General features: G+C 50.6%; 1 protein-coding gene across 1 annotated transcript; it reads right to left on the reverse strand.

The window, feature by feature from the left end:
- Positions 1 to 2,049: 2,049 nt before the first annotated feature.
- Positions 2,050 to 21,529, reverse strand: VPS33B (VPS33B late endosome and lysosome associated). The gene is made up of 23 exons (XM_028122184.2): positions 21,080 to 21,529; positions 17,138 to 17,218; positions 16,732 to 16,793; positions 15,407 to 15,456; positions 15,147 to 15,214; positions 10,985 to 11,030; positions 9,873 to 9,967; positions 9,474 to 9,578; positions 8,970 to 9,066; positions 8,410 to 8,487; positions 8,133 to 8,206; positions 7,531 to 7,617; positions 7,259 to 7,349; positions 6,757 to 6,831; positions 6,433 to 6,497; positions 6,253 to 6,307; positions 5,192 to 5,238; positions 4,486 to 4,618; positions 3,794 to 3,867; positions 3,195 to 3,296; positions 2,938 to 3,013; positions 2,715 to 2,831; positions 2,050 to 2,429 (listed from the first exon to the last, which is right to left on the reverse strand). The coding sequence occupies exons 1-23, from the start codon at positions 21,173 to 21,175 to the stop codon at positions 2,350 to 2,352; spliced, it is 1,854 nt and encodes a 617-aa protein (XP_027977985.1). The 5' UTR covers positions 21,176 to 21,529; the 3' UTR covers positions 2,050 to 2,349.
- Positions 21,530 to 22,964: the final 1,435 nt, after the last annotated feature.

Here is a 22,964-nt window from a genome sequence, read left to right on the forward strand (position 1 = left end):
AGGGCGAAGCAGGCTTCCTGCCGAGCAGGGAGCCCAATGTGGGGCTCGATCCCAGGACCCTGGGATCATGACCTGAACCGAAGGCAGACGCTTAACGACTGAGCCACCCAGGCGCCCCTTAGCTGGAGCTTTCAACACCCTTTAACTCGTCAGCAGCACACCAAACTTTCCAACGGCTGATGGAGTGAGCTGTAGACACTTTTTAAATTTACTTGCACTTTGTTGATTAACTTGAAAGTTATTCAGAGAGCTTCAAAAACTTGCAATCTTCAGTCATGTACACAGAGCCAGCATCATAAGTACCCAGAGATAAGATAATTTTGCTATCATGTCTTCGCACTGTAGTTCTGAAGCCAACGAAGTCAGAGAACCATTGGAAGATATCCACTCAGAGCATGTACTCAGCATGTAGAACACTGTGATGTGTGTTTGAGCAGGACCCTGTTACAGGATTGGACAGCATTGTTCTAGAACGCAAGTGCAGTGTGCTGCCACGGTCTATTTCCTTGGTCACAGGCTCGTCGTCTGACTGCCACATATTCTTTACAGACTAACAGCCCTCTCAGCAGTGTCTTTGATCTTACACAATAGCTTGACATAAAAACTAAAAATTCTAGCTGGATACCTGAAGTACGCATTTTCCTTGGAATATGCACTGACACAGCACTCCTCTATGGAAAGAATAGTTTTGAGGATCCAACAACACAGATTTGGATCTTTCTTCTAGTAAGTGGCAGATAGGAAGCCAAGGGACTGGGAGGGACAGTCTTGCAAAAGCCCAGGCAAAAAATATTAAGGATCTCTGACACGGGGATGGTGAGGGCAGGAGGACCCAGAAGCATTCAGAAATAATGGGCAGTGGGCCCAGCTGAATGTGGAGGATAAAAGAAAACATCTGAGGGCACCTCAGTCAGTTAAGAAGCTCTGGGTGGCTCAGTCGGTTAAGCGACTGCCTTCGGCTCAGGTCATGATCCTGGAGTCCCAGGATCGAGTCCCACATGGGGCTCCCTGCTCGGCAGGGAGTCTGCTTCTCCCTCGGACCCTCCCCCCTCTCATGTGCTCTCTCTCTCCCATTCTCAAATAAATCTTTAAAAAAAAAAAAAGGCAACACACATAAAAGAAAACATCTGAGGTCAAGGTTAGAATTTCTTTCATGAACAAAACTTGGGTAGATGACGAAGATGTCAATTACAGGAATACAGGAAGAGGAGCAGATTGGGGGATTCCAAGTGAGAACAAGAGGCTCAGTTTGAGAGTTTTTTAGACACGTTGAGTTTGAGGGGCCTGTGAAACGACCAAGTTGGAAATACTAGTGTGAAGCTCAGCAGGAAGATGAAAGCTTGACAGCTGGACAGAGAGGGGATAGGCAGAGACAAGTAATCCAAGGAGACAGACGCATAACCCAGGAGACCACAGGAAGACAACAAAAGAGTGTCACGGAAGCTGAACAGAAGAAAGGAAAAGTGGTTATCAGGGACGTCAAGTTAGAGGAGGACCAAAAAGAGACTGATGGATGTGGTTACAGTTCACAATTTTTAAAAGGTCAAGGGAGAGAAAGGCCACTAAAATCAGCAGTTAAGGGGGGAGCACTGGTGACCTTTTTAGGAGCCACCGTTTGCTGATGCCTGTGCTTGCTCTAATGGGACACAATCCTTCATTCTGCAGTGAGAGACAAATGCTTAATACTGAAGTGCCTACAGAAGTTAAACAGTAACAAACTCATCTTTTCTAAAATATAAGCTCTACCTGGCTGCCTCAGTTGGTAGAGCGTATGACCCTTGACGTCAGGGTCATGAGTTCGAGCCCCACATTGGGCAAAGGTTTACTTATAAAGTATAATGAACCGCAGAATTTTAGAACTGGAAGGGTGCTTACTGATCATCTATCTGATCGATCCCCCTCATTTTACAGTTGAGGAAACTCTGGTACAGGGCAAGTTTCAGGAGAGAAGCAGACCAGGCCTAGAGCTACTGCAGAGTCCAGACCACAGAACCCATGAAGCCCCTCTGCTTCGCCAAGATGACAGAAGTGCGTGTTGAGAACTAAACATGACGTTGGAGAGTAGAGGCTTTATTTGCAATGATACTCACACAGGACTTAGTAAACGGTACCTCTCCCTCCTCCTATCTTTCCAGCATAAGCTTTACTTCATACACAAAACAGACACGTATCCTGGGGGTCGGAAGTGAGCGCTCTCCTCAGATAATTTCTCTAAATCCCGAGTCAGTTCTGAGCTCCCCGGCTCTTAGTAGGGTAGTTGGCAGACACTTGGTTAGCAGCTGGGACCAAATTCCTGCATCCCGTAGGGAAACGTGTCCAGGGAAGACGTCACCACCAGCAGGGAGGACGTCAGGCTTTTACCTCACTCATGGCTTCCATAAGGCGAGCGCTGTTTGTGACCGCCGTTGTTAGAAAAATGAACCTGTACCCTATGGAGTCAAAAGCACCAGCACATGTGACTAAGAGCAGATCAGAGGCCCCCACAACAAGCCCCGGCCAGCCCTCCAGTTCCACAGCCCTGACTGGACCAGAGCAGCAGGTTACAGACACAGTGCCACACTCTTGGGCACGACGACTTGCTGCGCATGGTGGAACTGGGCTCCCTGCACTTGAACCCGCAGCTAGACTACAGTAAGGGGTGCCCAGAGGCCCGTCGGGAAGCCTTCTGAGCACCGCCCTGTGTCCCCCAGGTCCCTCTTTCTGTTCTCTCTTACCTTTCTCTCTGCCCAGGAACCGGAGGGCTGAGATCTCCGAGAACGTGCAACCACCCAAGAACACCACCAGGATGAGGCGCAACGACTCGCTGGAAGCCTTGTCCTCCTTGGTCATGTCTGCGGGGATCAGGCCAGACTCTGCTCTCCCGCGCCGTGCCGGCGCTGGGCGGCGCCCCCAGCCCCCCTCCCGCCCCACCCTGACCGCAGGGCCCGCGCCGCCCACCTGTGAAGGCCAGCTCACTGCAGTTGAGTAGCCGCACCACTTCATCCAGACCCTGCCAGCTTCGCCGCTCCAGGACCTGGGAGGCACGAGCACGGGATTCAAGTCTGAGACCCTAACCGGCTGAGGAAGGGGAGGTCACAGCAGCCAGACTGTCACATCTCTTGTTAGTTACGGGGGTGGCTGAAAGTCGGGATAGGCCAGGGACCAAGAGAATGCAGAGAGTGAAACAGGAATGGCAGCAGGTCGCTTATTCTCACCTGCTCGATGAGTCGGCAGCTCAGGGGCACATAAGCACCACTGAAGACATATGCCATGTCCCGTGGCACTTTCAGATCATACTCGCCATCCACACGTGGGATCTAAAGGGCAAAGGGGACTACGTGAGGCACGTGACAACTCATCTCCCCAGCCTTTTACACGGTCAAAGTACATTCCCCCAAACAGGTCTTATTTCAGCTAAAGGGAAAACCCGCAAAAGCCCTAAAAAAAAAAGCCCATAAGCAAAGATTAAAGCTTTTGTTCAGTACCCACTGATTCTCCTGAACGAGTTCCCCTGTGCTCCCTATGAAGGGCTGGAAATTAAAGATGCCCCGCTGCTGATCGCCTGGTGACAGGGACATGTCTGTCACTGATGTGGCACTCAGCCTATCCTCTGGCCTTGGTGGGTGCTTGTTACAGGTTTATTAAGTGAATGAATCTTTTGTGTCTTGTCTCATTATTAAATTAAGCTCATGCTATGATGCTACCAAATGAAAGGATCTTTATAAAAACAAAACAACAAAGAGATGTTGGGGATTCAAAGTACTCCGCAAAGGACTGGACCCATGGCTTCCCCATCCATCCTGAATCTACGTACCAAATTCAGCTTCTTGCTGATGGCACGGAAATTGCTCCTCTTGGCCAGAGAACTGAAGGCATCAGTAATCTTTCCTGGGAAGGAAATCTGTGCTGGATCTCATCGAAGATCAACGGATTCATGACCCTGCCCCAGGTGATACCACTCAGGAAATGACAAATAGCAGGATCTTGCAAGCAGCAAGACTGCTCCCGGCTCAAGGCCCTCCTCAAAGCCGTTCCCCTAAGATTCCCTGGAACTGATCAAGACACTTGCCACCCTTTGCCCCACCACAGTCTTCATACAGGGTACCGGCCATCCACTCAGTGCAATCTACAGAGTGACCCGAGCTCGCTGGTGAAGGGTGTGGGCGTCAGAGTCAACCGGCCTGGGCTCAAATCTGACTTACTCACCGAGGGACCTTAAACAAGTCACTTAACCTCACTCAGCCTGTTTCCTTCTCTAGAAAATGGAGGTTATAAGCTTACGTTTGTGAGGATTAAGTGAGAAACTGGTATCTACAGGTCTCTTACACATGGTAAGTGTTCAATAAAGGGAACGTGCCCCTGCTAGCAGAAGCAGTAGTAATGCCAGGAAGGGTGAAGGATCACATCCTCCTTCCCCAGCTCATTCCCTTCCTCCCAGGGAGCTCTGGCTGCTGCGAGGAGAGAGGACTCTGGCCAGGGAAGGGGTTCCCTGCGCTCCCTGCTCACCTGCAGCCTTGTCCGTCACCAGCTTGCTCACTTTACTCTCCACAGCTGTGAGGGTGTCCCCCGGGGCCTGCTCCGTGAGGAGCCCAGCTCGCCGAAGATTGGAGAAGGTCAGCAAGTGCTCAGGGCCGTAGCTCTGAAGAAAATGCAATTCAGTCATTTACTGAGCATCCGCCACACCAAGGTCTAACGCTGTCAGGTGATATGGAGGTGAGGGACAGAAGGGCTATGCATTCTGTGCCCTAAAGAAATAACCAAACACCAAACGAAGGAGGGAAAAAAAGAAAAGCAGGAACTTATGAGAGAACAGAGGAAGCCACTGATGTGAGGGTGCTGGGGAGGGCTTCAGAGATGAGGGAAGACTAGAGAAAGACCTGGAAGGAAGGCCCGTATCAACCCCTCACAAGATGCTAAAGTGAGGGAGAGCCCCAGGGGTGAGGACTCACCACCTGGTCTGACAGCTCAGTGGCCCCAGCGCTCCCAGCACCGGCCGCCCACCAAGAGAGCAGGGAGTCGGGGAGACAGGGGCAGGGGGAGGGTCTCTGCGCGCTGAGCGGCTGACTGTCCCGAGATGCTCTAAGAGGGAGGCCGGATTGGGAGCAAAATGGGGATGCAGACAGGAAAGAGGCCATTTCTTCTGCCTCTTTCAGAAGTGTCCAATGACCTCCCTCCACCCAGTTCCCTCCAGAGTGCACTGTCGCGGCCTTACCTGCAGATACTGTGTTTTCAGAGATCGGTAATCCTTGGGAATCAAACCTGAGGGTCAGGAAGATAAGGCAGGTTCACACGAACACCAGCTGAGGTGTCCTGAAATCGACAGCCATGCCAACCCACCCACCCACCCTCCTGCTCCCCAAACCACCTTTATCAGGAGGAAGGAATCAGTAAATGTTAACCTTGCATCCAGCCAGCTGATTCTAAACTGACTCCTCAATTTCAGCTTGCTTATCGGCAGGGATGGCAGAGGGAGGGGGGCGGGGGGGAGGCAAAGGGACTTGGGCACGTTCCTTCCTGGCTTGGGGCCAGCGCCCCTGCGTACTGCTTTACAGGCTACCGAGGAACAGACAAGTGTCCAGATGAGGTGGAAGAGTGCAGTCTGAGGCGCTTTCCTCCGGTGAGGTACAAAGAATGCGCTTGCAAGTCACGGGATGAGCAAGTCACTGGGACGAACGGTACAGGGGTAGAGCCGAAGGTATTACTAGCCGCACTCGTGGGGAGCGCAGGACAACGTACACACTTGTCCCATCCCTGTCGCCTACAGCTGCTGTACCATCGTGTGTCAACTCTACTTCCAGTTAAAAATGAAAAAAACAGATGAAAGGGTTGCATAACCAGGTTAAAAGTTGTACCGCAGGAGGTTGCAGAATCTGAGCTTTTGGGAATGTTTATAAAATCGTTTGGCTGTCCCCTTTTCCTGGACTGTCTCTTTATTTATGAAAGCTCGTGGAAGGTAGGCGGCCAGATGGAATAGAGAGAGAAATGGCACTCTGCGCTGTGCCCTTGCGGTCCTAAGATGTGACAGAGCTTGTTCCGGGGGTGGGAGGGGGGGCCCTGGGTGTGGTCCTGCTCAGGGTCGGGACACTAAATGACCCCAGGGCCTCGGGATGTCTCAGGCGGAACAAAGGTTGCTTTAGCTTACAGGGGAAAGAATCCATGAAATTACTGGGAAACGTTCTGTCGGCTAGGATATTCTCTCTGTCATTCAAAATGATTTCTTCTATGCCTGAGGTACAGCTTTTCAGTCTGGTGTCTTTGGTTCCAGGGGCTCACCATTCTCAGTGATGGACAAAAGGCACATGAGGCGAAGGCTTTCTAGAGGCGACACCTGCGTGGGAAGAGAGTCCTAGAGATTTCAAGTCCCGTGACCCATGTTCTTCTTTCCTCTTCCTTCCGCTGGAGGCCAAGCCCGCCGCAACACATGGCTCCCAACAACCCCAGCCACCTGCTCACCTGCCGGTCTATGTGTTCTTCGATGTAGCTGGTGCTCTCCCGGATGCTGAAGCCCTCCAGCAGCGCTGTGCGGAAGCAAGAGGAGAGCCCGTTACGGGGGGGAGCAGCTCAGCTCTTGCCATCTATGCTAACAGGTGTCTGTCTCCCCATCTTTCTCCATGCTTGGGGGGCGGGGGGTTAGGGGACCCCCGGGACTTCTAGCAGGAAGCAGCATTCCACCCAGCCAGCATCAGCTGGAAGGAGCCAGAGAGCATCTTTGCTGGGTGGGACGGTGCTGGGAGCAAGGAAGCACAGGAAGGAGCTGAGCACAGCCCCCACGGCTACCGTGCTCAGTCTTGATGAGCTCCTGGAAGTCCTGCTTGGTCTTCTTCTTCATGATGGATTCACAGGCCCCGATATCTGCAGACAGAACAAAAAGCAAGCTGACATATTCCCGGTTCTCGTAGGATATGCCTTTATTGTCCAGAAGAATAAAAGCTTTTTTTTTTAAAGATTTTATTCACTTATTTGAGAGCGAGCGAGCGAACACAAGTTGGAGGAGGGGCAGAGGGAGAGGGAACGGGAGAAGCAGACTCCCCGCCGAGCAGGAAAGCCCCGCGGGACTCGACCCCGGGACCCTGGGATCATGACCTGAGCTGAAGGCAGAGGCTTAACCAACTGAGCCACCCAGGCGCCCCAAGAATAAAAAGTTCTTAAGGCAAAATGCAGAAGTACTTCTTCCCATTTCAGACAAAACAAGATCATTATTTGCTGGTGAACAAAGATCTGCCCCGGGGCAGGTCTCCTCCGTAGCATCCCCTCGCCCTCCCCTCAAGCTGAAACCTACGGACACTCAGCAGGCGGTGCTCCTGTTTCAGTCCCTTGAGCTCCTGGGACACGAAGTTCTTCATCTGCTTGATGTCCATGCCCCTCCGGCGCTGGGGGAAGTCCCCATGAGGTCAACTGCTCCCTGCCCTCAGACATGTGCAGCCACCACCCTCCCTCAGGTCCCCCCGATTCCAAGAGAAAGACAGGGGGGCTGTCATCGTATCAGAAGGAAGCCAAAGGGAAGCCAACAGAGGGAAAACAAAACAGAGGAGCCTGGGCTTGGAGCCTCACGTCATACTGAGCTTGCAAGTTCCGGGCCTTCTGGCTCAAAAAGCCAAAGACGTTGGAGAAGTGCTCATTACGAATCTCATTAAACACCTGCAAGGGCAACAAGACAGCAACAACTGACCAGAGAGAACCCTAACCAGTACCCCCTCCCTCAGTAGTGGGACAGGAGCACAAGAGGGGTGCCCAGCTGTTCTAGCAAAAGCACAGAGAGGGGCGCGTGGGTGGCTCAGTCGTTAAGCGTCTGCCTTCGGCTCAGGTCATGATCCCAGGGTCCTGGGATCGAGCCCCCACATCGGGCTCCCTGCTCCGCGGGGAGCCTGCTTTTCCCTCTCCCACTCCCCCTGCTTGTGTTCCTGCTCTTGCTCTCTCTCTCTCTGTCAAATAAATAAATAAATAAAATCTTAAAAAAAAAAAAAAGCACAGAGAAAGCTGAGCTGGGATCACAAGTGTATGTTAAACACCCAGCCATTGGGGTCTGGGGTACGCTCACTCCTGGTGGGGGATCCCTCTCCCAGAGGCTCAGCCTCCCCTCCCAGAGCCGCGCCCACAGCCTCGGGCCAAAAGTGGCCCTGGGGGCCGTCCACCGCCAGCACCCGTACCCTCACCTTGTCCTCAGCATTGAGTAGAACCTTTAAGCTCCTGTCAGAGGATGTGACTTCTGGGCCAAAGTCGACACTCCCTTTGAGAGCAGAGGGAGTAGCTTTGAGGACCTCCAGTGAGGCCTTCCCTCTCCTCCCCTTTCCTGAACTGCCCCTCAAAGTCCCCCGAACTATCTGGAAGCCAGCAGTTTGTTCAGAGTCTGAGGCCCTCCACAAGCCCTGCCCCCCCGCGAGAGGCCCCATGAGCTGAGGAGCCTGTCCATCTCGCCAAGATGCCACTTACCACACTTGATGCGGAAGGTGTCGTCCACCAGGCCCTCGTAAACCACCTGGGAGCAAAGGGCCGTCACGAAGTCCACGTCTGAAACCGAGATCCCCGGCCGTGAGGGTCCTCCCTGACCTACGTGGCTACCCAGTCGGCTCGGCGTCAGCTCACGTGCCTCCACGGGGCCTAAGTGCCGGGCTCCCGATCGACACTGCCACTCACAGCCCCGACTTGAGGATCCGTTTTTTTTTTTAAAGTTATTACTATTTTTATTTGTTTAATTTATTTATTTTTATTTTATTTCTTTATTTGAGAGAGAGAGAGAGAGAGAGAGAATGAGAGAGAGCACGAGAGGGAAGAGGGTCAGAGGGAGAAGCAGACTCCCCGCTGAGCAAGGAGCCCGATGCGGGACTCGATCCCGGGACTCCAGGATCATGACCTGAGCCGAAGGCAGCCGCCCAACCAACTGAGCCACCCAGGCGCCCCCCGACCTGAGGATCCTAACTGGGCCGCCACGTTGGCCGGATCCCCATGTCCTCGAGGGTCCAGAGATGGCAGGAGTGCTGAGCATCACTTACCTCTGTCCAGGAGGAAGACATGTCCGATCTCTGGCCTTCGGCCCTTGGTCTCGCCGTCTTCCTCCTCCTCCAGTTTTCTCCACAGTTCGTATGACATCTGCCAGGGACCAAGACATTCTCAGTCCCATGGCCAGGTCCCTGCTGCAGCCCACACCTACTGAGGCCAACTCTTTTCCAGGTGACACCTCTCCTTGACCCCAAGAGGGGAGCTAATTATTAACACTACTACCCACTGCACTCCTGTCTGTGCCCACCCCTCCCCGCCTTCCCCCTGCTGATGAAGGACTATCTCTGCCCCCAAAGAAAAGACTTGGGAGTGCTATCCGGAGGCCCTGGCTCTTGCTTTTCTGTCAGTCACACAAGTCCTCCTCTCTGAGGAACTCTCCTAGAACAATAAGAGCAAGCTAAAGAATATAGCTCTCATCACAGCTGTCCCTGGGCACTCCGGGGACAGAGGACAAGTACAATAGGGGCCATCGGGACCACAGAACTGCTCGTGCCCACCTTGGTGCATCTGCCAATTCCGTAGCAGTTCGGAAAAGGCCCGTAGAGAGTGCTGAGAAGGTGCAAGGCCTGGGCCACGGTGTTGATCCAGCGCTGATCTCCTTCCTGCAGGAACCGTATGGGCCACAGAGGTATGGCTCAGCCCAAGAGACCCATCTGGAAAGGGGCTACCCCTAGCAGCCCAGGAGCAGCAAGGCCGGTATGTGTGGGGACCGCCTGACCACTCACATTCTGACTGGCCCCAAAGGAAGTCCTGTGGACATCAGCCATTCAGTCTGCAAGACGCTCTTCCTCGTAATTATAGGAATTACAGGAAGGTTACGTCCATGTTTCTAGACCACTGGACCCCATGTTGTGTCCCCACCTGTTGATGCCAAGACCCAAGGACCCTGCACTTACCAGGAAGTAGTCCCTGAAAAATTCTGGGAGCTCCATGCTCAACAGATCCACATCAAGAGGCAGCAAAGAAAAGGCCCATTCGTCACAGCTCACATCTGCGGGTACAGAGAGCATCAGCCTCCCCGCAGAAGGCACAGGGCTCCACATTGAAAGAGAAGGTCCACCACGGCGACGCAGAAATATCTGAGTGCCTGCCATACATGCCCAGCCCTACGTGAAGCACAGGACACTCAAAGATGAGTGACAGTCTGTGCCTTAAAGGAGTTCATGGTCGGATAACAAGAGACATGCACACCACAGCCTGTCATACGATGTGAGAGGGGCGTGTTTTCATTCGAGTGCCGACCGGAAGTGCTGAGGAAACACTCATTCGCTGGTCGACAAATACTGACAAAAAGCCACATGTGTGTGGGCCCTAGGCCAGGCACTGGGGGTGCAGGAATGGAACGGACATGCTCCCCATTTTCTGCGAGAGAATCCCAATCCAGTGAGAAACACACCAGACACATCTCATTACAGTTGTGCTCCAGAGAAGAACAGCAGTCCAGGAGCACAAATATTGCAGGGATCGAACCTCAACTACGTGGGGCATAGGAGAAGTACAGGAGTATAGGAAAGACTTCCCTAAAGAAGTGACATTGACGCTTAGAATTTGAGTAAGATTTGGGTGTGAAAAAAAAAAAAAAAGCTGAGGGTGGAGAATATTCTAGGCCCCAGGAAAAGCAAGTGGGAGGTGCCCATGGCTGGAGGGTAGAGAGTCAGGAGAAGGAGGGAGCTGCACATGATGAGGCTGAGGGGCCAGGAAAGGGCCCATTGCAGAAGGCTGCCGAAGATTCTGGCACCAGGGCGGGATCTCCAGCAGGCAGCACGGTGCTCAGGTCAGCACTGCATGCAGAATGGAGGGAGGGAAGGCACACTTTTTCCTTGTGGGAGTCTCGGAAAGGGAGGAATGGTGGCCCCTGGCCCCCCCTTCAGGGCCCTGTTCCGCTCCTTGTGGCCCGGAACCTCCCCTTCCCCCCAGGCCAACAGGCAGAGAGGAGGGTCCCAGCGTTATTTCCTTCCCTTCTTCCTGCATATGCTCCCCGTCCCCACTCACGGCCACCTCCTCTCACCTCCATAGACTCCCTCTTCCTCCAGCACCATCTCACACGCATGAAACTGAAAGACAAGAGGGAGTGGTTGCTGACCGCCTTCCTCTCTGTTCTTTGTATCTCTCTGGCATTCCTCCGAAGTCACTGCTGAGGACAATACCTACTGAACCCCCAGTGACGACACAAGAGCGTGGGCTCTTTAGGACAACAGGAAGGACCACTGGGGCCATCTAGCCCGGCGCTTTGTTTCCCTTTATACACTGTATTTAGGTAGCAAGTCCATTGCTCTTTTCTCCCTGCGAGACCGGAAAGCTCCACAGAGCATCAGCAAAGGGTGCACCCCGCAGACATGGGAGGGAGCGAGGGCACAAGCACACCTCAGAAACAGGGGAGGCAAGGCAGGCAGCAGGGAAGGAGCGGTGGTGCAGAGGGGGTCGGGGCAGACACGTACAGGGGACCCCTGGAGTCGCTGAGAGAGGCCTGGAGATCCAGCCTGGGGTCCCCGGCCCAGGGCATTTAAAGTGGGTGGTTTGTCCAAGAGAAAAGGACGCAGAGGGACATGACCGCTAAGGACGGGATTGTAGGGACACGGCAATTAAAAGCGCGCACAGGGCGACCCCTGGAGGAGATGAAAAGATGACGTGGAGGCGGGAAAGGCGGACTCGGCACCTCTAAAGGCAGCAAAGGTGAGTCTCAGGAGGAATGGGCAACAGTGTCAAATGCAAGGACATCCAGTAGGATAAGCGGGAACCAGGCATCGCCGAGTTTGACAACAGAGCCCTGGCGGGGGACTCAAGAGACGAAGGCAGGGGTGAGGATGCAGGCGCAGTGGCAGCAAGAACTGTTGACACAAGTCTCCACACAACAGAAGGGAGAGCCCCTGACAGGAGAAGACATGAAGCAGGGAGAACTACTAAGAAGGGGTAGACATGGGGCGCCTGGGTGGCTCAGTCGGTTGAGCATCTGCCTTCAGCTCAGGTCATGATCTCGGGGTCCTGGGATCGGGTCCTGCATCGGGCTCCCCACTCCGCACGGAGTCTGCTTCTCCCTCTATCCCTCCCCCTTGCTTATGCGTTCTCTCTCTCTCTCTCCTGTTCATTCTAATAAATAAAATATTTATTTATTTTTTTTAAAGATTTTATTTATTTATTTATTCATTTGAGAGATCGAGAATGAGAGAGAGAGAGAGAGCACACGAGAGGGGGGAGGGTCAGAGGGAGAAGCAGACTCCCTGATGAGCAGGGAGCCCGATGTGGGACTTGATCCCAGGACTCCAGGATCATGACCTGAGCCGAAGGCAGTCGCTTAACCAACTGAGCCACCCAGGTGCCCCATAAATAAAATATTTTAAAAAAAAGGGGGAGATAGACATGGTTGAAGACAAAAGAGAAAGAATCTATCCAACAAAGCAAGACAGTAGAAAAGGAACGCAGGCATGGGGCCAGGAACACAGATGAACCGGCGGATCGGGGAGGGGACGAGACCAGGGTCACTTCCTCCTTTGAGACAAATGGGAAGAAGGCGAAATACTTGGGAGGCAATGAGGAAGGAAGGAGGGGCACTCCCATCTGATAATGACGATGGTGGTAAGAGTTGATGTGCATTAAATATTTTACACGTGCTAGGCATCGTCCTTAGTGTTTTTTTAAAGATTTTATTTATTTATTTATTTGAGAGAGAGAGAGAGCGCGCACATGAGAGGGGGTTGGGTCAGAGGGAGAAGCAGACTCCCCGCTGAGCAGGGAGCCCGATGCAGGACTCGATCCCGGGACTCCAGGATCATGACCTGAGCCGAAGGCAGTCGCTTAACCAGCTGAGCCACCCAGGCGCCCCATCCTTAGTGTTTTATAAGGATTAACTCTCGTTGTCCTCATGATGACTCCACAAGATGTGGAAGATTCATGCTACATATTCCTTATTTTACCTAACACAGAAGAATCCTATTCATCCCTAACTCATTTCTTTTCTTTTCTTTTTTTTAAGTAGGCTCTACGCCCAATGTGGGGCTCAAACTCACAACCCTGAGATCAAGAGTCACGTGCTCTGCAGACTGAGCCAGCCAGGCGCCCTGTCCTTCAGTCAGGTCCATCAGTGAAACTGAAACTGTAGGCCCACTTTTAGTGCTAACTAATGGAATTCCAGAGCCCAGATCAAAAACTGCTAATCTTCATAATTAACAAAAGGCGTCTCAGGAAGAGAGATTCCCTCTTCCCTACAGCTACTGAGGGAGAGACTGTCCTGCAATATAAAATTAGGTCAAAGAATCTAAATAGATAGGATGAGAGATGGAGAAAATTCATCGAAGTATCAATTTTGTTTTTCTGTGTACCATGGAGGCTTGTAGGATTATCTGAAACTCTTACCAACTTGTTCTATTCCCTGTTTAAACAAATCTCTCCTTGGAAGTATAATTTGAAAAAAGGGGTTTTATAAGACTCCAAAAACTAGAATTTATTGCCACAGCTCATTTAATAACATGTAAAAGTAACCTGTGAGTCCGACCGGTTGTCTTAATAATTTCTTGCCCTCGTAATGTCGTTATACTTGATATACTTGTATTTCTCAACAGGAAAAAGAGCCGTAAGATTTTCTATGAATCTTCCAATGATCTTCAAAGGAAGATCATTAGCTCTCTTTTATTCCTTTCATGTGATGAGAAAACAATATAAGCCTGTAATTTCACTAGATTTCCTAATAAAAACTGAGTCATTTAAATGAAAAGGGGTAAGTACTTGCCATTTGCAACAACATGGATGGAGCTGGTGAGTATTATGCTAAGTGAAATAAGTCAGACAGAGAAAGACAAATACCATATGATCTCACTCATATGTGAAATTTAAGAAACAAAACAAACGTACAAAGGAAAAAAGAGGCAAACCAAAAATCAGGCTCTTCACTAGAGAGAACAAGCTGATGGGTCACCAGACGGGAGGTGAGTGAGGGGGTGGGAGGAATGGGTAAAGGGGGTGAGGAGCACACTTATCGTGATGAGCACGGAGTGAGGCCCAGGACTGTCGAATCCCTATATCGTACACCTGAAACTAAATGTAACACTGGAGGTTAACTATGCTGGAATTAAAATAAAAAAAAATGTTCAGCCCTGTTTTGATTAAAAAAAAATAAAAGGTGGGCGCCTGGGTGGCTCAGTCGTTAAGCGGCTGCCTTCGGCTCAGGTCATGATCCCGGGGTCCTGGGATCGAGTCCCACATTGGGCTCCCTGCTCCGCGGGAAGCCTGCTTCTCCCTCTCCCACGCCCCCTGCTTGTGTTCCTGCTCTCGCTGTCTCTCTCTGTCCAATAAATAAATAAAATCTTAAAAAAAAAAATAAAAAAATAAAAAAAATAAAAGGTAAGGACTACTGTCAACTCCATTTTATAGACGAGAAAGCTGACACACCAAGCAAGCGGTTAAGTAACCTACCCAAGATCACACAGGTGGCAAGTACTAAAGCAAGGATTCACGCCCAGTTTGGCTTCCGTGTCTCAGACCGAGCTACTGCTTCTCCTTTCTCTAGAGTTTTTTGGGGAAAGACTGGAAAGGAATAAAGCCCTATCCTTTCAACCTCTCCATGCAGTGTGCACTCCTTGGCACAGCTTCCTAGGCCTCGGGCAGGCCGTGCAAGTAAGACCACATACCTTTGCTGACATGGGGGTGAGAGCAGAGCCCGATGGAATCCGGGAACGGACAGGCTGTGATCAAAGCTGGGGTGGAGTAAAATGGTCTCTCGGCTCCTTTCTTGTGTAAGAAAGGGCCTTTCCAAAGTACAGTGGCATGGTTCTAGTAACCCGGGGGCAGCCGCCCACATGCCTTGGATGAGCACGGAGGAGTAATGACTTATCGTATTTATTGTTAAAGGGATAAAGGGACAAAATCACTGAAACCCCAGAACACAGTGCACATTCCTATACAGAAATCTGAGTTAGAACGGACACACAGCAGGTTATGCTTCAGAAGAAGTCTACATAGAGGCCACCTCTCACAACTCCACAGTCTATAACTGGGGCAGTTTGATGACAGAGCCTCTGCTAAACAAGCAGGGCCACGTTAATGACAAGACAGTGACAGGTGTTTTGTTCAGTCACACATAACTTGCTTTGGGGGAGACACAGCTATTGGCCCCCTGCCCCTTCCCAGCCTTCCGCGCTGATCTACCTTCTCCTACCCCCACCAGGACCCAAACTCACCTTCTGAGGGCTGAAGATCACTTTGTATTTTCGAGTTCGGCCAGCCAATTTGTCAGCATTGACAAGACCTACAGACAGAAGGAAAGCAACCCAGAAAGCCACAGGCCATTAGACTCGATGCAAGGAAGCAGACATCCTCTCCAAGTGGTGTGGCCCATTCGAACCATCTTTTCTCATTAAAAGGTCCTTATGGCCTAGGCCCTTCATCTTGGCCACTCTTTCCTAGGTCTTAGTTAGGTGTGGTGCCATGGCATACTCACTGGCAACATATCGCATGTTCTTGATGCGGGGTCGGACCAAGAAGCACAATCTGTGGGAGAGAAAGTAAAAAAAAAAAAAAAAAACACCTCAGTGAAGAAAAATCCTGAAGTCAGTGATAGCAGCTTAGAAGAAATGGAAACAAGGTCAACTCTTCCAACATTTGCTCTTCTCGCCAGGCCTTTAGCTCTCATCCTAGCCAAAGTAATGCCCACTCTCTCGGCCGACCACATCCCGCGCACAGAAGACTCCCTTCGACACCACAGGTACACGGGCACTGCAGGTACTCACTGGCCCATGGCGGCCCCAGGAGCTCCTGCTCTCACATAATTTACAATCCACTGGGCAAAGTCAGATGCACATGTATGGAGTATATTGATAATCAGGTGTTACAAACAATACAAGAAAGTATACAAAACTGGGTTTTTCAAACGAGGGTTCCTGGAGGTACTCTCCATGGATCCAGGAGAATTTTTTCCTCTAAGGAAGCATGAACATTACTTAAGACCGAAAAATATAAAAGATAAAAACGGAGGCCAGACACAGGCCGTCTGTGACAATGTGCCAAGTGACCAGGACAAATACTAAACACCACGGAAATCCAGAGAAGAAGAAAAACACCCCGGACCAGAATGGTGACAGAGGGCTTCATGGAGGAGGTGGGGCTGGGCTCGTAAGGCTGGGTGTTTTCTGCAGGAGGCAGGCAGAGTGAGCGGAGTGGCCAGAGGGCAAAGGCATGTGCGCATAGTTGGGCAGCATGAGAAAGTGGAAGTCAGGGTGGCTGGCAGGCTCGGTCAGTGGAGCACGTGACTCTTGATCTTGGGGTCAGGAGTTCGAGCTCCATGTCGGGTGTAGAGATCACTTAAAGAAATAAAAAGTAAAAAAAAAAAAAAAAAGAAAAGAAAAGAAAGAAAGTGTGTGTCAAGCAGAGGCTTGAGGGGGCACATGACAGAGCAGGCTGGAAAGGCAAAGTGAGCCTCACTGGAGTCTTGGAATCTGTGATGAGCAATCTGGACTTTAGTCAGCAAGTAAGGGAAGCCTGGAAGGTTCCCGAGAAGAGCATAATGAAAATATTTTTGAAAGATTAATCAATCTGGCTAGAGATGGTGGACTGGATTAGAGAGAGAAGAAGACAGGGGAGGGAGAAAGTGCGGAAGGGAGACCAAGTAAGAGGGCACAGCATAACCTAGGCGTGAACTTGGGGAAGTGCAGAGAGGTGAACCACATCACAAACGTGGCGCCAGATCCCAGCCAAGGACAGACGGGAGGTAGAGGTGCAGGGACCTCCCCCGGCCTGGAGCCCAGACAGACTCTCCCAGATACTCACTGTTCATTGGAGCTGAGGGCTGGCTTGTTCTCCACCTTGTACAGTTTGTCAACTTCATGTTGCTAAAGAGAGAACCCAACAAGACAATGCACGTAAGTTCCTGGAAACCCGAAGCGGCACCCAAAGAGGACTTCTGTAAGGGATCCTCTTTGTGCTCCTTCTGGGAATCAAACTGTCCCCGACAACCCATCCCGCTGAACTTTCCGCAAACTGTCAAAAGAACAAAACCAAACAATTCAAAACCAATCCAAACAACACAATCATCCCCCTTTGTCCACCCAATTCAGCTACCCTGCAATTTCCCTAAAAGGGCAGTCACTCATTAGTAATGTGTACTGTTCATTAAGATAAAAACTGCTTCGTGAGCAAAGAGGAGCCCAAGTCCACTGGGAAAAGGGGCAGGTACCTTCAGGATGGAGACATTGGCAATCCGATCCAAAGGGCTCATGAGATCTGCCTCAATGAACAAGTCCTTTTTTCCTGGAAGCTGAAGGACACAGTACCTTGGGTCACTCCTAGGTCACACACACTCCCTCAGCTGAGCTCGTCCAGCCATCCGCTTAATAAAAGCACAGACTGAGTTGGAAGTGCCCTATCATCTAACCCCACATCTTATTTATCTGTAGCCACAGCAGACGTTTCTTTATATATTCACCTCGTTTGTCTTCTCATTTTCTGTACCAGTGGAGAGCTATTTCACCTTCTTGAAGGTTCAGTCCTCGTCACTCAACCACTCAACGCTTGCCCATGACCTTGTTCTGTATCATTGCTCTGTTCTCCACTCTGCCTCCCAATAACCCCGATCGCCTGCTGAACTAAGCCAAACCGCACAAAGCCCCACTTTGCATCTGTCAACCCCTCAACTAACTGCCATCTCTTTTTAAGTAGCGTTTTTCTTCTAATTACAAAAATAACCCATGTTCAATGCAGACAACTTAGCCCAGAACAGTCCAAAGCCACCCACCTACTCTCCCATCCAAATCCCTGCCATCTGATTCCTGCATCCCTTCTGATGCTGCTGTCTCATGTGTCCAGGGGAAGGAGGGGTCCCACTGAGTGGCAGAGAGAGGGAAGTCATCAGAAGTTTGCTCTCCAGGGGCACCTGGGTGGCTCAGTCAGTTAAGCGGCTGCCTTCGGCTCAGGTCATGATCCCAGGGTCCTGGGAACAAGCCCTGCATCGGGCTCCCTGCTCAATGGGGAGTCTGCTCCTCCTGCTTGTGCTCTCTCATGCTCTCTCTCTCAAATAAGTAAAAAAAAAAAGAAGAAGAAGAAGAAGAAGAAGAAGAAAAAGTTTGCTCTCCGCTAGGCCTCGACAAATGGGTAGGGTGTTGGCAGTGATAGAAGATGGCAATCCAGCAAAGGCCGGGGCAAGAGAACAGGCTGAATGGTAAGGACAGAAAAAGCCATTTGGTTTGCATAAGCTAAGTGTAGGGCAGTGGTTCTCCAGCCGGGATGATTTTGCCCCATGGGGACATCTGGCAGTGTCAGAGACATTTTTGGTTATTTGACTTGGGGCAAGGGGTTTGACTGCCATCTACTGGGTAGAGGTTAGAGATGCTGCTAAACATCCTGCAATGCTTGAGATAGTCCCACAGCAAAGAATTAACCTGCCCCAAATGTCAGTGCCTGGGAAATCTTGAGGTAGGGCAATGGTGGGAAATAGGATTGAAAAAGTTGACTGGGGGGCGCCTGGGTGGCTCAGTCGTTAAGCGTCTGCCTTTGGCTCAGGTCATGATCCCAGGATCCTGGGATCGAGCCCCGCATGGGGCTCCCTGCTCGGAGGGAGGCCTGCTTCTCCCTCTCCCACTCCCCCTGCTTGTGTTCCCTCTCTCGCTGTCTCTCTCTGTCAAATAAATAAATAAAATCTTTAAAAAAAAGAAAAAGAAAAAGTTGACTGGAACTGGAGCATGAAGGACCCCAATGTCAGGTTAGGGAGTTTGGAGTTGATCCTCTATGAACAAGGGAACAGAAAGCTTTTGAGCCTTGCAGCATCCACTCAGCTGGCAATTTTAGTTAGATAACTGGACAAGCACTGTGAGTGCAATGGATTGGAGGCACTGGAAACTGAGGCAGGGAGTCCACATATGTGGTTAAAGCAACAGTCCAAGCAGCCCAAGTGTGTAGCAATAAAATGAGGACCTGATTTAAGCTGGTGGTGCTATGAACAAAAATACGTTAAGGATACATGGAATGGGTAAGAGAATTTTTTAAATAATTGAAAGAAATTAACAGTGTTAACAGCGCTTATATCTGTTAGTTGAATGTGATTTTTTTTCTCTTTATACTTTCCCTTATCTTCTACCTTCTCTATAATGTGTAACTGTTATTGTATAATCTCTAAAGTCGGGTGTAAGGAAATATCCTTGGGACTCAGCGACTGGTTCAGTTAAATATGAGGAGGGAAGGAGAGTCAAAGATGATTCTGAGGGCTCGAGCCTGAACAGCAGTGCCAGTCAACAAGTCAGGGGCGCCTGGGTGGCTCAGTCGGTTAAGGGTCTGCCTTCAGCTCGGGTTGTGATCCCGGGGTCCTGGGATCGAGCCCCACCATCGGGCTCCCTGCTTGGTGGGAAGCCTGCTTCTCCTTCTCCCACTACCCCCTGCTTGTGTTCCTGCTCTCGTTCTCTGTCAAATAAATAAAATCTTTAAAAAACGAAACAAGAATTAAGTCAGAAGGTCAGTTTGAAGAGCAAATTATTGCACAGAAACCTGCACCTGCCATGGTAAGTCACCCTTGTGGGCAGCCCCTCCCGAGCTCCATGTACAAATGCCTATCCTTGGTCTCCTTTACTCTCTTTCATGTGCTTCTCACCTATAAGCAGCTTTAACTAGCATCTCCTTTCAATTCCTCACACGTTTGAGCGTCTTTTATGTGCCAATCACTGTGCTACCACTACGGGGCACATAAATGAGATATAAAATTTGGTCCCAGATCCCCTGAGGTTCTCTGAGGTTCTTCCAAGTACCCATTTTCATCCCGACTGCAGCTCTATGTTTCTATCTGCTGGATGTTCCTCCTAGCATCTTCACTTCACCCTTTCCAAACCCAAACTAATCAGCTCCTTCCTCTAATTTTTTTTCATTTCATTCAATGTTCCTTTAAAAAATATTTATTAAACACATGCTATGTGCTTGACCCTACTACACTAGGTACTCCCTGGGTACACAGTGCTGAACAAAACAGACATGTTCCCTGTCCTCAAGGACCTTCTAATCTACTAGGGAAAGTGAACATTAAATAAGAAAATATACATATAACACATTACAACTATAGCAACAGCATTGTTTTCCTATTAACATAAGATAAAAATCTCAAACTCAGCTTTGTTTCTCTGTCGTCCTTTACAATCAGTAAATCTTTGAGTCTTCTTTCACCATGACTTCAAAATCCATCCCTGTCTTTCGTTCCCACTGTCACTAATTTCGCCTGATCTGTGGCCTCCTAACCAGCATTCTTGTTCCCCATTCACCCCACTCCACACATGGCTATAAGAATCATCTTCATTTTCTTAAAAGATTTTATTTATTTATTTGAGAGAGACAGAAAACAAGCCGGGGGGAGGGGCAGAGGGAGAGGGAGAAGCAGGCTCCCCAATGAGCAGGGAGCCTGACTAGGGGCTCAGTCCCAGGACCCCAGGATGATGACCTGAGCCGAAGGCAGCCCCTTAACTGACTGAGCCACCCAGCACCCCTAGAATCATCTTCGAGTATTGCTTCACCCCTTAGGTGGGGAAAGAAAATCTTCAGTGGCTCCCTAATGCCTACTGCGTAACTTCTGATTGCTCTCTTCCCTGTATGGGCCTTCTCCTTCCCTGGTTCCTCAACTTTGCTTCTACCAACCAGTCCATCTGCCTGGAACATGCTCCCCCCATCTCCAAGGAAAATATGCTTATTCTTCACAATCCAGCTCCTTAAAATTCCTCGATCACTCCAGCTAAAAATGACCGCTTATTCTGAATGCTTCCGGCACCCTAGCTATCACCCATTTACCACACACTACGCCGTGTGTGGTACATCTGTATTTCATAGGCTCCTACTGGAGTAGATCCTTAAGGACAATGATGTCTTAACCATCTTTCCATCCCCCAGTGATGCGGGGAACGACTGGTGTCTCCCCCTGCCTATACCAAAAAGAAGTGACTTCATTAATTCTCTGCCAGGTCCCAAGCAGCTCTTAAATGCCCTGTGGTTTTCCTTCCCAAATGCTTCATTTTGGACCTGCCCCAGAAGCTCCAAGGACAATACCAAGGGCCTGGAACAAGATCAAGGGGACTCCGCAAGGAAGAACTATGCGTCCAGGGAGTGCTAAACTGTTGATGCAGAAAAGGCCCCAAGCGTGGCGGGCACTGACCTGCTCCAGCAGATAGATGAGCTGGTCTCGGGCCAGCCTCTTGAGCATGGAGAAGTCAGGCAGCTCTGGGGCGTCCGGCCGATTGGGAAAAGCCATGGCAGCGGGCACCAGAGCAGCGGGGTGGAAGAAGGGCGACGCCCTCCGCTCAGAGAAGCTCGGCAGCAGCCCGGGGTAAGCGCACGACCGCGCTCCTTCAGGCCCGGGCACGGTGCGAAAGAGCCCCCGAAGGGGCCCTCGCTCCTGCGCGCGAATGAATGGCCCCCTCTCGGTCAGACAGCCGCAGCCTCGGAGGACCCTCGTCCAGATCAGCAGCCGCGGGACCGACCCGCCCCTCCCTGGTCCACTCCGCCTGTAACCAGGATCCCGGTCTACACCCCCAGATTTCGCGGCGTGCGGGGAAAACCCTGGCCTCCTGCCAGAGAGAAGCGACTTCCTAGACCTCCCGGAAGTCCCGTGCGCTCGACCAGCGCTTAGCCTACCGGGACGGGGACGGCGCGCGGGAAGGGACATTTAAAAGCGGGAGGCAAAGGGTCAACGTTCCCGTCTCCCACCTGGCCGGAGGGGAGTGTTCCCGTCATCACTACTCTTTAAGGGTACGCCCAATTCTCCTAGCTCGCTCAAGCGAGGGTTGGGCACTTTTGCTAGATTTTCAGAACTTCGTAAAATGGGCGAAACCCACTCCGGGTCCGGAGAGCACTGATCCCTAGGGATCTTGGCTGTCAGTCAAATCTACTCCCCAAATTGAGCTGCCAACTGGGAGCTCTCTGGCTTCCCAGCTGCAGGAGGCAAGACGCGGAGAGATGGGACACGGGGGGAGGAAGAAGGGGAACACGTTAGGATCCAGTGGAAGCTAAGTCCCGCCAGCTGTGACCTTTGGATTCAGGAGTTTTGACTCAATATCCTTCGTGGGGAAATGGACAAATAAACTGTGGCATATTCATAAAATAAAAATAACTGAATAGGGGCGCCTGAGTGGCTCAGTCGTTAAGCGTCTGCCTTCGGCTCAGGCCATGATCCCATGGTGCTGGGATCGAGCCCCGAATGCGGCTCCCTGCTCGGCGGGAAACCTGCTTCTCCCTCTCCCACTCCACTTGCTTGTGTTCCTGCTCTCGCTCTCTCTCTGTCAAATAAATAAATAAAATCTTCAAAAAAAAAAAAACAACTAAATAAATGAAAGAACCCAGATGCAGAGTGGCATCTATATGATGCCATTTATACACGGTTCTAGAACTGGAAAAACTAATCAATGGTGAAAAAAAATTTCAGAAAGTGATTGACTTTGGGGTAAGAATTGACTGGGAAGAGAAACTAGGGAATTTTCAGGGGTGATGGTAATGATCTAAATTCGCCTTGTTGTTTTGTTTTGTTTTGGTTTTTAAAGCCATTATAAGGGATAGATCCGCTGACAATACCTGAACTCATTAATCCATCGTAACATCACACGGTCACCTCCTTGTGAGATGCATAGGAAGTACAAAGCTTCACACATTGCAAAAATTGAACCATATCAAGTCTCAAGATGCAAATACCAGTTGATAGGAAATACGGGGGGTAGTAGGAACATGACAATAAACAAACATCATAGGAATGAAACCTACTATATCCAAAATACAGGAAATAGGGGCGACTGGGTGGCTCAGTTGGTTCCCAACAGACTCTTCATTTCAGCTCAGGTTATGATCACAGGGTGGTCACATCCGGTTCCATGCTGGGCGTGGAGTCTGCTTAAGATTCTCCCTCTCCCTCTGCCCCTGCACCGGCGCTCGTGCCCTCTCTCAATAAACAAAAGTTTTTCAAAAATATAGGAAATATATGGGTCAAATAACCTGTAAAATAGGGGAATAAGGTGAAAAGGGAAACCACTTTAGAATATAAGACACTTCTG

This window comes from Eumetopias jubatus, unplaced genomic scaffold (assembly GCF_037043125.1).
Source record: "Eumetopias jubatus isolate StellerSeaLion01/CBP00866 unplaced genomic scaffold, mEumJub1_p1.0 scaffold_7, whole genome shotgun sequence".
Lineage (NCBI taxonomy): Eukaryota > Metazoa > Chordata > Mammalia > Carnivora > Otariidae > Eumetopias > Eumetopias jubatus.